Below are 14012 nucleotides of genomic sequence, written 5' to 3'. Positions count from 1 at the left end.
TCAAAAGATACATCATGTATCTCACATATCCTTTGCCACAGCACTGACACTATATCAACCTGCTGATTCACTTCTTTGTTATCAGATTATGACTGGGCATGAGGAATGCGTTCAAATGCTGTTGGAACAAGAAGTATCTATCTTGTGTAAAGACTCCAGAGGCAGGACACCTCTACATTATGCAGCAGCTCATGGTCATGCCACTTGGCTGAGTGAATTACTGCAGATGGCACTGTCAGAAGAGGACTGTAGTTTCAAAGATAATCAAGGTTATACACCATTGCACTGGGCTTGTTATAATGGTAAGATTTTCTCTTTTTATACCTTTTGCCAAACTCAACTGTGGGTTTAGTGTTAGGAAGTAGTATAGTAAAATAGCTAGCAGCATAAAAAGTTTGAGATGTAGATTCTCTCCTTTTGCCTTTTGAAGTTGTAGCAAGAAATTGCATCATTAATCCTTCAAGTCAGAAGGCAGGGAGATACCAGCAAAACAGCAACCTTGCTTCAGAGTCAGCCACTAGGTGCATGCCTCAATCATAATGCACACTGGAGCCATCCTTTGGAGGCTGGGCATGAAATCTGGCATAACTCCAAGTGACATCACTGAGGCGAGGATTCCATCCTACAAGAGCCACCTCCTGTACACTGGTGCATGAGACTATCCCCCCCGTTACTGTAATACACACAGTACAACAGGCTGGCATTAGTGTCTTCTCATTAGGGTGGTTTGAGACTGTAAATCGAACACTAAGTTTCTGAGTACAGAGTGATAGATGGCTGACCAACTCTGAAGATCTAAAAGACACTTTTGCAGAGTGTCATAGCACAATGTGAAAACACAAGAGAACTTTTTTAAAAAAAAAAAAAACCAACAGCGTCCAAATGAGAGATCGGTCTAGTTTGCAGCACCTCAAAAAGTATCTCATGCTCCTTAAGAAGCATAAGTTCTCACGCATAAGAACTTATGTATGCAGTACAGCCTAGCTTATTTCAGATGCTAAAATGCAGTGCACATGTGACCTTAATATGAAAATGAGCTATTCTCCTGCTGTTTATAACAATAAATCATCTGATCTCTTGTAGGTAATGAAAACTGCATAGAGGTACTATTGGAACAGAAATATTTCCGCAAATTTAATGGTAACAACTTCTCTCCATTGCACTGTGCTGTGTAAGTAGAAGTATCAATATTAAATCTGGCTCTTTTGCTTTATGATGTATCCAGAAAATGAGTAGTATGAAAACAATAAAGTTATCTGGGTGTAGAGATAATAGTACTAGCAAATGATTTTTAGATCCGATGATGATGTCCATACATATCCTTGTGGTGAAAAACTGGTGCTATCAAGAGCCATATAAATTACTGCCGTTTTGAGTGAGTTTGTTACAAGTTTCATCTAGTGGCCTGAAGCTGCACTCTCATGATTACAGGGCAAGCTGCACCTCTGTCCCCTTTCTGGCCTGAGTGCAGCATTAGAGAAAAAAGGATTTAAAACAAGTTTACAGAAATATTTACCTTTCCTCAAGTTCAACCATCCCCTAATGGTGACCTAAGCAGGCTTCGCTTGCTGATCAACCCCCAGGAGGCTCCTGGGGCTGAGGCTGGTTTCAGTCTGATTCCCTTGAGCGCTCTCTCCCCGAAGAGAGAGCATCCCTCTTTAAACCCTGCTACAGTTCTTTGTTCTTCTGTTTTGCCAGGTTCTGGCCATTCCTGGCCAAAACCCGTTTTTGTAGGTTGGCTGAAGACGGAGGCAGAATCATCAAAATTCTGGCATTGTGCCTTAACACTCTGAAGTGTCTACTAATAGATGGCTGCCTTGAGCCATTCTTCTCCTTCCTACCTGCATTTAAGACAGACTTCTATTCGTACATATTCATACAGTAAACATCCCAATAACCAGGCAAACGTACACTGTCAGTAAATTACCACAGGCCAGCTCCAAATCTGCCTGTCACACTCAGAAAAAATTAGCTCAATTTAGGGCAAAGCATATGCAGTATTTTGGGAGAATGTGCTTTTTGAGTGGGGTAAGCCAGCAGAAAAATCAATAAGAATTACATAATCAAACACAAACATTCATGATTCCTGCTGAGGTTTAGAATTACTGACTTATGAACTCTTCATTCTACTGGTAGTATAATTATCTTCTCCCAGAAATAACTGATATGCGGATCCTATATAAAAACCCACTTAAAATAAAAACTGGCTGAAACTTGATACATAAAATCTGAACCCCAAATGGTCACTTTTTAAAAAAAAGATGGTCTCCTTCTCCCCAGTAGAGCAATCCGGAGCCAGGGACCAAAACTCAACAAGCTCTTCTTTGGGTTTAAGATAATAGAGGTCATTGTCATCCATAAAATGACAGCATTTATATAGAAATAGTGGCTTGACTAAAAGGTTACTAAAAAGTGACTGTATTCTATGAAAAAATAGTTTATATTAACTATAAAGTGACATATGCTGAATGTAATAATTACAGTTAATGTTTTTAAACATTAAAGACTTCATTGAAGACTAAGGGGATAACATTCTTCTCAGCTTAAAGGCCTGTTGGATCCATGAGACAAACTGCTTGGTGTTGCAATGTTTTGCCAAATACAGACCGCCATTTCTCTCCTCTCGCCCCCTCCCACCCAACCTCTCAACTCCTTGGAAATAGTGAGACCTTTGAATACTTTAAATGTTTGAAAAAAGTTACTTTCACTTAAGCCCACACATATGAGCATTGCCTAGGCTCAGATATGTGATTTAAGTTTAAAGTAATTTAAAGGGTTTTAAGAAGTTTTGGGGAGTTCACTCAGAGCCACTAGTTCAAATTTACTTCTGAGAAGGATTCCCCGTAGCCATTTTAAACCTTGACAAGTGTTCCAGTTGAATATGAAGGTGTGTATTTGGTTTTTGTTTTGTTTTGCTTTAAGGTTTAATCAGTGCATTGATCTTTCAGCTTGTTTTGTGTTGGCAGAGCTCCGTTGAAGGGATCGGCTGTGCGCAGCCATTGCAGGACCAGTGCCTATTTTTCTTTTGTGATTCAAATCCAAAATAGTAGCTGCAATTTGTTTGTAATGGAGCTACACTGATTTATAGCAGCTGGGATCAGGGCCATATTTTTAAAGCAAAAATTAATTGGGACACATTACAAATATACAGAAAGGAATACTAATGTACTGTCAGTTGGGGAAGGGAGTGAAGTGTGTATGGCAGAGTGGAAAACAGTTAGATTTTTTTCCTTTTAAAGAATTGTTCTTTCCTTTATAGGATAAATGATCATGAAAATTGTGCTTCACTGCTCATTGGGGCCATAGATGCCAGCATTGTCAACTGTAAAGATGACAAAGGAAGGTAAGAGTTCAGTTTCTTGAATAGAATGCATTTCACCTTCATAAATCAGTCTAAGATCATAATTTTTGCTTTGTGCAACTAATCTACATCTGGACTAAAATTTGTCAGACCAGCTCCTGATGACACAGAAGTTGAACTTTAACAAAGGAAGTGGTGATTCACTTCTAGAGAGAATATTAATTATTTTACATTGCTACCAAAATAAATATTACTTTGTTTTCTTTAAAATGCCCAGGGCTTAGGGCTGTTCACCAGAACCCAGTATGGTGGTAGTTAGGCTTTATTTTACCCCCTCTTCTTAGATTGCTGTTTATGGTTAAAAGAAAACAGTAGACTCCAGTTTGGGGCAAATAAAAAAGCTGAGTTAATTCCTAGTTGTAAAACATAAAAATTGTAAGCTAAGAGTGCACTTGATGGGGGTTATGAAATAAGAATAGAACTATATATGCGTCCTCACATAGGCCTTGATTAAGCAAAAACATTTAAGCACATTCAGTTTTGCAGGACCATAATTAGTAAGATTGAAAAGGATTTAACTTCTGAAAGCACTCTTATTAAACAAAATACACTACTGACTCTGAATGACAGTTGGGATCAACTGGGTCATGTACACATCCAAATCTTTAATTTATTTGGGGCAGTGAGAATCTCCTCAGTGTATTTTTGTGTGTGATGGGTTTGGTCACAGAGACCCCCTTGGGACTGCCACCTGATGTGCTGAAATTACCTCTGAGCCCGTTTTCCCTGATGGCTTAGGACTCCAGCACCCTGCCTTGTTGAGCCAGACACACTAGCCTGCTGCAACACAGACCCGGGTCTGAACCACACCCCCAAAGCTGCAGGCTTTAACTGAAAACCACTCAGCAGATTACCTATCTCCAGCACCCAGACACCCAGTTCCCAATGGGATCCAAACCCCAGATAAATCCATTTTACTTTGTATAAAGCTTATACAGGGTAAACTCATGAATTGTTCGCCCTCTATAACACTGATAAAGAGATATGCACAGCTGTTTGTTCCCCCAGGTATTAATCACTTACTCTGGGTTTGTTAATAAACAAAAGTGATTTTATTAAGTATAAAAAGTAGGATTCAAGTGGTTTCAAGTAATAACAGACAGAACAAAGTAAGCTACCAAGCAAAATAAAACAAAACATGCAAGTCTAAGCCTAATACATTAAGAAACTGAATACAGGTAAATCTCACCCTCAGAGGTGTTCCAATAAGCTTTTTTCACAGACTAGACTCCTTCTTTGTCTGGGCCCAATCCTTTCCCCTGGTACAGTCCTTGTTAGTTCCAGCTCAGGTGGTAACTAGGGGATTTCTCATGACTGGCAGCCCCCTTTTTTCTGTTCCATCCCCTTTTATGGCTCTGGCCCAAGGCGGGAGTCTTTTGTCTTTCTGGGTCCTGACCCCTCCTTCTAAATGGAAAAGGTTTAAGATGGATTCTAGTATCATGTGACATGGTCTCATGTCACTGTAAGACCTCATTCTTCATTACCTAGGTCAGTACACAGGAAGGCTTGCAAATAAATAAACCCATTCACAACCAATTGTCCTAGTTAATAGGAGCCATCAAGATCCTAAGCCACCATTAATGGCCCACACTTTGCATAATTACAGTAGGACCTCAGAGTAATACTTCATATTTCTCGCTTCAGATACAAGAATGATACAGTCATACAAATATGATGAACACACTCTGTAGATTATAAGCTTTGTAATGATATCTTACAAGAGACCTTTTGCATAAAGCATATTCCAGTTACATTATATTCACACTAATTAGCATATTTCCATAAAATATATGGAGTGCAACGTCACACTACGTATTTATTTAGTTTTGTTAAAGTTGTATAACAATTGAATTGCTGCCCATTGCATGCTCTGGTTACCCTTACAACAAATAAAATGGTGGTCATGTAATTAAAGTTAAATACCTCACTCTCAAAGTTCTCCAGGTAACAATAAAGCTAAAAAGCAAAACAAAACAAGAACACCCAATCATCAGACACTGCTGGAAACAACTCCTGCCCCCCCAATTTTCTTTTCCCCAAATGTCTTAGTCTTATCATGTGGAGACAGAGAACCCATCCTTAGAGTTGTGGGAGCCTCTCAAAATTAACATAAGCTACAAACCTTATAAAATCACCGCTACGCTCTACAGTAATGTTGTCAAACATTATGGGTTACAGTACTGTTACTGCAGTATTCAGGTCATTACTGTAAGTAGAATACTGTAGCATTTTTTTAATAATGGGAAGGCCAGATCCAAATTTTCCTTACATTTTATCTACATCACAAGCTTATTCAAAAAATCAGGAATAATAGGGAGGACTGCTAGTTTTTTCCATTGTGCAGTACGTTCTGTTAAGTTAAACATCCTGTTTTTATGAGCTTGTCCACAACTCGATCAACCTGATGCTTGCCGGTTTTAGACTTTTCATTGTACAAACACTGAGGATGCAACTGTTACCTTTATTGCTTATAGGAGAGTAGCATCCTAACTTGCCTTGTTGAGAGTTTTGAGTTTCAAGTTTCATAGGAAAAAAGCTTCAAAACTTCTTGTATTGTTCTGCTTAAGGCTACAAGGAACAACAATATTGTAATTCTTTATAGATCATTTAATATCTTAAAGCTATGACCATGCTGTTTTTTCTCTTAGAACTCCACTGCATGCGGCAGCCTTTGCCGATCACGTGGAATGCTTGCAGCTTCTTTTAAATCACAATGCACTGGTAAATGCTGCAGATAATTCAGGGAAAACACCACTTATGATGGCAGCTGAAAATGGACATGCAGGTGCAGTAGGTAGGTACCTACTTGCTTCTGTAAATCGTGAAAGAAAATGAAGGCTACTGTACTTATCCATCCAAGTGCTTTATCAGCTCCCCCCCCTCCCTTGGGGATTATAATTAAAATACAAAGAGATACTAAGAGTACATACCTAAATGTGTGTCCATCTATTTTATATAAGGGTAAAAGGAAATTTGCTTCATATTTTTAAAAAGTCTCGTGTTTATTGCACCCAGAATTCTTATGTCCGTTGTGTTTACTTCACTTTGCAAATAGTTTCAATAATGGATAAACCATGCCCATTTTTCTGCCAAGTCGTGTAGCGTGTGATTAAAAAGTGCTCTTGGTATTCATTCCTTCATTTTTTTTATTTCCCTGATTCTACAGGGCAATAGAATCTCCTTCTAGCAGAGTAATCTTTTGTAGTTAAATTATTAAAAGGTGTGTATTTTGAAGCACAAAATACTGTTTTGAATGGGCAACTGTAAGTTGAGTCTGGACTTATTTTTTCTAAAAACCCTATAGCAACTGTTAACTGATACTTTCTCTCCAGGCTTGACTGCGTGGCCCACATCCTGGATTGCTACACCCATTATCTCCCTCAAAGATATGAGTCAGCAGAACCCACTTAAACCTTTCAAAGCAGGATCCACAGTTGTTAACTGGGTGGACTGTTTCAGGCCAAAACTGCCATTCTGATGCTGCAGATTTCATCAGTCAAATTAAAATACATACAGTATTAGAATACATTTGAACTGACAGTTTTGGGTAAAATGAACATTTAATTAACAGTTTTCCATTTTCAACCAGCTGTTAGCTTTGGTTTGATTGCTGATTAACTGCACAAATTACAATTTGTTCATTGATAATTTTTCCTCCACATTTGTATGGTTTATATAGAATAAGGCTCTATTTCACCATGTTCAGTACTGTGTGCACACATGGAGACTGGAATTAATTTTCTCCTTTGCAGTTTGCATGTGCATCAATCGGTAGTACTTATCCCATGGTATTTGTTTCTGTCTTTCAGATTTTTTGGTGAACAGTGCCAAGGCTGATCTGACTGTAAAGGATAAGGACTTGAATACACCCTTGCACTTGGCTAGCAGTAAAGTATGTTAAGGAACTTCGTAGACTACCTGCATGCACACACACACAGACTCGCATTATGTATATTATATATGTGTGCATTGAAGAGGTATTTAAAACAAGGTGTTGGCAGTGTATTGAAGACATTCATCTCTCAGGCCAATTAAATCCTGAGTGCAATGAAGCTGTGATATACACAGACTTGGGCAGGGAAAGAGGAGGGAGGAAATGTAGTAGAGTTGACTTGCTCTTCAGCCTATCCAGCAAGGTTACAGTAATTTGAGAGGCAAGACAAATATAGGCTGCTGTATCTTACTACTTTTGAGATACTGGTAACAGGATAAGGAAATATTTCTAATGTGAAGAAGCTATGAGACCAAAGGAGAACTTACTGAATAGTCTCACTGTAGTGCAGTATAATACTGATTTACATAATCTCTCGGATTTCTGTGGAAAGGGACACAAATTTCCCGTTCAAGATGATACCAAGATCTTAAAAAAGTTGAGGCAGAGATCAGGTTTGGACCTGGTTTTCTTTTCCAGGCTCTGTGTCCACGTATTTAGTAACCTCAGTAGGCTTCACCTCCTCTCTCCCCTCTCTCCTCCTATTCTGCTGCTGCTATTACCTGGCTTAGCAAGAAAGAAATGCCCTCATTCCCTTAACAGGTTTTTCTTTTTCAATTGCACCTTTTAATAGATGGGAGTCTGGTAGTGATCAAGTTTGTTCAAGGCCTCTTTGCTGTACCCCCTGTCCCCAAATTTTTTTTATAAAGATACATCAGCTATATTTATTTGTTAGCATATCATATCAGCTGTTTACTATGGTACCTTTGGTGCTGGACCACCTTCAAGGAATGGATACCTGTGCTAGACACCTATACCCCAAAATCCCAACCCTGCAACTTGTTCTGCCCAGGCTGACCCCTGCACTCATGCAGAAGAAGTTGCAGAATTGTGGCCCAATTCTGCATTGTTTAATAAAATCTTTGGACAGTTTAATTGTCAGTAGTGCCCTTATCGTACAGGGGGAAAATACTTCTTCAGCTATTTAATTGAAAAAAATTATTTAAAGTTTCTTTGCCTAATTAAAACGCATAAGTAATCAGGCATTTAAAGGTCAAAGAAGTACTATTACTAGCGCTAAATATTGCTTATTTATTTAAAAAAAATATTCACAATCAGTTAACTGCTCTTTCAAAAGATCACTGCTGTTTCATGAAGACATGGATTCAAATTCAGCTTAAAGTAGGGTCTATATTTATAAGGCATGCAGTGTTTTAAAGGAAAAAAAGCCACAATTGGCACATTTGGATTACTTAAAATTCACCCAATAATAATGGTAGGGATTGCACTGTGTGTTTCCTGGCCTTTGAAATGCATCAAGTATGCACCCTTTTATAAACTCAGAAGCATGTTTGTAATTCTAAATGCATTTTTAAATTTGGATTTGTATTTTTTATTTATGTTGCCTCAATTTTAAAACCCTCTGCAGATTAACATTTATTTATTTTTCTTTTTAATATTAGGGTCATGAAAAATGTGCCTTGTTAATACTGGACAAGATCCAAGAACAGAGCCTTATTAATGCAAAAAATAATGCATTGCAGACGTAAGTAAATGCTGAAATAATTTTACTATTTATTCTCTTGTGCTTTTATGTATTGTTTTTACCAGAAAATTCTGATTTGGAATTTCAAATTATCGTTACTTAGATTTTTCATAAGTGTGTAATTAAAAAAATAATAACTGTAAAATGTTTCATTGTGGTAGAATATCTGAAAACTGTTGAATTTTGGAATATCTTGAGGAATATAATCAGCTATACTTAGTCCTGTGGAGCATGTAGTATAAGGTGTTTCTGTGAAGATCAGCTGCTTTAGTCTTTTAAAAACAAATATAGGTTTTCCAGTCAATAAAGCAGAAATCTTAGCCTGTTGTGTTGAATATGACTCCTAATGTCTTAATTAATAAATAAATAAATATTATCCCTTGCAGATTAAACAAAGTAAGTTAAAGAAGAGCAACACTTTTTTTTCCTGCTATGGTCTTTAGGAAAGTACTAGGGTCTGATCCACACATTGTCGGGCCACACCAAAAGAAAGATACGAGGCAGTGGATGTGGCTTAATTAGGCTGCAACTGTGTTCACTTAAAATATCTGGAAGTACCCAGCCATAAATTGTACAGTGCAGGTCATCATCAGTTATATATATATAATATCAGAGTTGGAAGGGACCTCAGGAGGTCATCTAGTCCAACCCCCTGCTCAAAGCAGGACCAATCCCCAATTTTTGCCCCAGATCCCTAAATGGCCCCCTCAAGGATTGAACTCACAACCCTAGGTTTAGCAGGCCAATGCTCAAACCACTGAGCTATCCCTCCCCCCTATCACTTCCACATAATCCCCAGCCAGGTTGCACCTCGCCTCCTTTCCTCATATGAGGGCTAAAGGGAGGGCTAGAAAAGGAGGAGAGTTGGCTATCCACTGTACCAGACGTAGGAGCCCCTAACCCTCCTCCTTCAGCTCCCTTAAGGGATGCTTTCCTTCTGATCCTTTTCCAGTTCATTTTATGCAATATCTGTAACCCTTCCATTGGTTCCACTGGACATCTGTCATGCATTTTATATACTAAATTGTGACATTATAACCTAATCTCCCAACCTTGCTCCACCTCACGGGGTCCCAAACCTACTGTGGGAAAGGCCAAAAAAAACCAAAAAAAACCCAAAAAAACCTCACCCTGTCTTGACCAACCTGGTGGTAAGGGAAAAATTCCTTTCTAGCCCCCAAGGAAAGGAGGGCAACTAGTGTAATGCCCACAATGGGTCCTGAAGAAATGTGGTCCTTTTTCAGATTTTATGGATGAGAGGATGGGTGCTCCTGGCTCGATCTGATGAAGGAAGGCTAGCAATAACTTTTTATTCTTCTTCGAGTAAAGTCCCTGTGGGTGCGCCAATTCACATGCGAAGCTGTTTGGTAGCAGTGCCCATTTGGCCTATGTGTGCACCACACACATTTAGGCTATATGGGGCTGCGCAGATGAACTGCCCTCAGTTCCTTCTCAATCACCTACTGCAGGGTCTACTGCAGTGGTTCTCAATCTATTTACCATTGTGGGCCACATCCAATACTACCTGTATAGCCCTGAGAATGTCACATGGCCCTTAGCTGTGTGCTGAATGGGCTGTAAGTTGAGAACCACTGGTCTACTGTGTGTCTGTTCTCTTTAGTATTCAGCAGTTAGTTAGTTAGCTAGTTAGTATATAGGTAGCTATTTTATATGGTTTATAGTTCTTGGAACAGCTGTCCCCCCCCTTTTTTTTTTTTCCTTTGCCTTAGGAAAAAATGTCATTCATAGATATAGTTAGAGATTTCAACTATTTAGGAAATCATGTTTTTGTTCTTTTGCTTGGGGATGCTGGGGTCCCAGGGATTTAAAAGGTGCTTCTCCTGCAGTGAGGTTGTCCTTATCAGTGACATTCATTCTCAGAGCCTCTGCTGTTTGGGAGATGCTCATATACCCAGTAAGTGCAAGATCTACACTTACTTCACGGGTAGATTCTGAAACAATAGGAGGAGGATGCTCCTAGCGATGCAACAAGCCTTAAGACCGTCTTCAGATCCAGGGGCAGAGGACCTCTCTGTGCATAGGCCTCCCAGTATGACTTCATCAACCTCTCGGACACCAGAGGCCGCTAGAGATGTAGGCAGTATCATGGCACTGATTCCATCCATGGCGCCAAAGACCTGACCAAAGGTAGCCTCAACATCTGTCTCTACACAGAAAGATGTAAAGAGTAAATCTCTGAGAAAGTCTCAGTCACCAGCATGTGCTTCGGAGAGTAGCAGAAAAGCTCCAGTTCCCCTCAGAGGAGGTCCAGGACTCACAACACAAGCTCTTGGACATCCTACAGAGTAAGAAGTCTAGTCAAATAGCACTCCCAGTGAATGAGGCCATACTAGAACCAGCAAGAACTGAATGGCACATACCAGTTAGGTGTGCTCCTACACCTAAGAGGATGGAAAAGCGGTATTTTTGTCCCAGCAAAGGAAGTGGAGTTCTTGTTCTCCGACCCTGCCTCAGACTCCCTAGTCATCCAAACAGCCACAAAAAGGTCCAGCCAACAGCTCCCAAGGGCAACCTGTGCAGATAAGGAAGTCAAATGTTGAGGGGAGAAAAGTGTTTAATTCCATCAGCCTCCAATTTAGAATTACCAACTACCAGGACTTTCTGGCAAAATATTCTAAGTTCCTGAATTTTAAAGGCATGTTACCCCAGGAGGACAGGGCTCAATTTCAAGCCCTTATTGATGAGGAAAGATTAGTGGCAAGAACCTCATTACAGGCTTCAGTCAACACTGCCAATATTGCTTCGAGAGCTATAGTGATGTGCTGAGAATTTTAGCTACATTTTTGGGGTTCCAGGGAGGTACAGAACACTAGTCTTTTGAATAAGTCAGTGTTTTCAACCAGAAGATAGACAAGTCATTGCACTCACTAAAAGACTCCAGGGCAATCCTCCATTCCCAGGGTGTATAGACCAGCCCTGAAGAGGAAGTACCATAAGCAGTCTTACAAGCTGAGGTCTTTACCAGTGCTCTTATGAGCCACCTTGCAAACAGCAGAAGGTGCAAAAATAGACTGCCTCATCCACCTTTACTACAGCTACCTGGCCTCCACCGCCTGTCCCTCCCCATCAGCCAAAAGATACTTTTGATGGGACACTTGGGAGCTACGAACTAATGTTGATGCCATCTCCACCCAATTACGAGATCTCCTTTGGTGGACACATAGCACAATTTTCCCACATCTGGGGGCAATAACAAAGGATACATGGGTGCTAGATATCATCCATTCTGGCTATTCCATTGGCTCCCAAACCTGCCAAAATTTCTTTCCCTGTCTCTCTTCAGAGACCATTCTCATGAGGAGATCCTACATTAGGAGTAAAATTCCTCCTCCAGTGTGGAGCAAGGAAAAGCAAAATCAAGGAAAAGGGTTTTATTCCAAATATGAGAAGGGTGGAGACCCATTCTCAACCTGCAGCAACTCAATATATTTATTTGCAAACTAAACTTCTGCATGGTTAGATTGGCATCAATAATACCATCCGTGGATAAAGACATATGGTTCACAGCTCTCAATATGAAAGATTTGTACTTTGACACTGATATTCACCCTTCGCACAGAAGATTCCTCAGATGTCTGGTGGGTCCCGACCACTGTCAATACAGGCTACTTTGGTTTGGTCTAGGAGCTGCATCCAGGGTCTTCACAAAAGTGTTTTCCATAACAGCAGCACAACTCAGATAGGATGATTCCACCATCTTCCTGTATCTAGACGACTGGCTTCTGAAGGGCAGGACATGTCCAAAACTCATGGCACTGACCTCATTGCTACTTTGTCTCCTAGCATCACTGGGAACCTTTGTGAACATGGAAAAGTCTGCTGTGACTTTGACACAGACTACAGATTTCATAGGAGTGACCTTAGACTCAGTCAGAGCAAAAGCTTATCTCCCTATGGACAGATTGTAAGCCATGGGCAGCCTGACCAGTCAAGTTATGCACACGCTTGGATATCAGTCTGGATTTGTTTAACGCTCTTGGGTTGCTTGGAGTCATGTACTTAAGTAACTCCATTTGCCAGACTCTGACTCCGTTGCCTGCAGGCTTGGCTTCAAACAGCATATATACTGAGCAAACACAGGATAAACATGGTAGTGACAATTCCCACCTTGATTATCATACACATTGTAAGGAGAGTGGTCACTTTAGATAAGCTATTACCAACAGGAGAGTGGGCTTGTGTGTGGTGGTGGGGGGGAAGAAAACCTGGATTTGTGCTGGAAATGGCCCAACTTGATTATCATGCACATTGTAAGGAGAGTGGTCACTTTAGATAAGCTATTACCAGCAGGAGAGTGGGGTGGGGGGGAGGTATTTTTTCATGCTTTGTGTGTATAAAAAGAAATTCTACACTTTCCACAGTATGCATCCGATGAAGTGAGCTGTAGCTCACGAAAGCTTATGCTCGAATAAATTGGTTAGTCTCTAAGGTGCCACAAGTACTCCTTTTCTTTTTGCGACTACAGACTAACACGGCTGTTACTCTGAAACCTGTCATTATGCAAAGCACTGCATTTAGCCGTATGGAGTGGAAATCTATCAACTGCATGAAAAAACTTGTACAGATACAGACAGACATCATCTTCCTTTCCAAATGCAAACAGATGGACATCGTACCAAAAGGACTGAAGGTAAAAAATCCATTACAATCTACATACCACACAGACTATGCTGACAACTTGTGCCACACGCTCTCAAAGAAACTGCGGAACCACCTGATCAACATCCTCTACAGCAAACAGGGAAAGATAAAGAATGAGCTCTCAAAAATGGATACTCTCATAAAAAACCAACCTTCCACACAAACTTCCTCGTGGCTGGACTTTACTAAAACTAGACAAGCCATTTACAACACACACTTTGCTTCTCTACAAAAGAAAAAGGACACTAAACTTTCTAAACTACTGCATGCCACAAGGGGCCACAGCAATGGTTCCCTCAACCCACCCAGCAATATTGTTAACCTATCCAACTATACTCTTAGCCCAACAGAAGCAGCTGTCCTATCTCTGGGCCTCTCCTTCTGCCCCTCCACCCCCACGAACATGATACAGTTCTGTGGTGACCTAGAATCCTATTTTCGACATCTCCGACTCAAGGAATATTTCCAACATACCTCTGAACAACATACTAATCCACAGAGACCTCCCTACC

The 14012-nt window shown here is 40.2% G+C and overlaps 1 protein-coding gene and 1 long non-coding RNA gene across 4 annotated transcripts in view; one reads left to right on the top strand and one right to left on the bottom strand.

Annotated features, from left to right (window-relative positions):
- Window positions 1–14012, bottom strand: part of LOC144272447 (uncharacterized) — a 39850-nt gene that overhangs the window by 8840 nt on the left and 16998 nt on the right. The window contains exons 3-4 of one of the 2 annotated variants that reach the window (XR_013347559.1): window positions 12408–12655; window positions 11220–11371 (exon numbers count right to left, since the gene is read on the bottom strand). The exons of the other annotated variant lie outside the window; for it this stretch is intronic. This is a non-coding gene — a long non-coding RNA (uncharacterized LOC144272447). The remainder of the gene's footprint in view (window positions 1–11219; window positions 11372–12407; window positions 12656–14012) is intronic. 2 annotated transcript variants of the gene reach the window in all.
- ANKRD44 (ankyrin repeat domain 44) overlaps window positions 1–14012 on the top strand; it is a 215367-nt gene that overhangs the window by 187714 nt on the left and 13641 nt on the right. For both annotated transcript variants that reach the window (XM_077830497.1, XM_077830496.1), the window contains exons 21-26: window positions 86–302; window positions 1084–1171; window positions 3260–3343; window positions 6010–6155; window positions 7171–7253; window positions 8756–8838. In XM_077830497.1, coding sequence (XP_077686623.1) covers window positions 86–302; window positions 1084–1171; window positions 3260–3343; window positions 6010–6155; window positions 7171–7253; window positions 8756–8838 — 701 coding nt within the window. The remainder of the gene's footprint in view (window positions 1–85; window positions 303–1083; window positions 1172–3259; window positions 3344–6009; window positions 6156–7170; window positions 7254–8755; window positions 8839–14012) is intronic.

Source organism: Eretmochelys imbricata, chromosome 11, assembly GCF_965152235.1.
Source record: "Eretmochelys imbricata isolate rEreImb1 chromosome 11, rEreImb1.hap1, whole genome shotgun sequence".
Classification (NCBI taxonomy): domain Eukaryota; kingdom Metazoa; phylum Chordata; order Testudines; family Cheloniidae; genus Eretmochelys; species Eretmochelys imbricata.
This window is presented reverse-complemented; position numbering and strand designations above follow the sequence as displayed.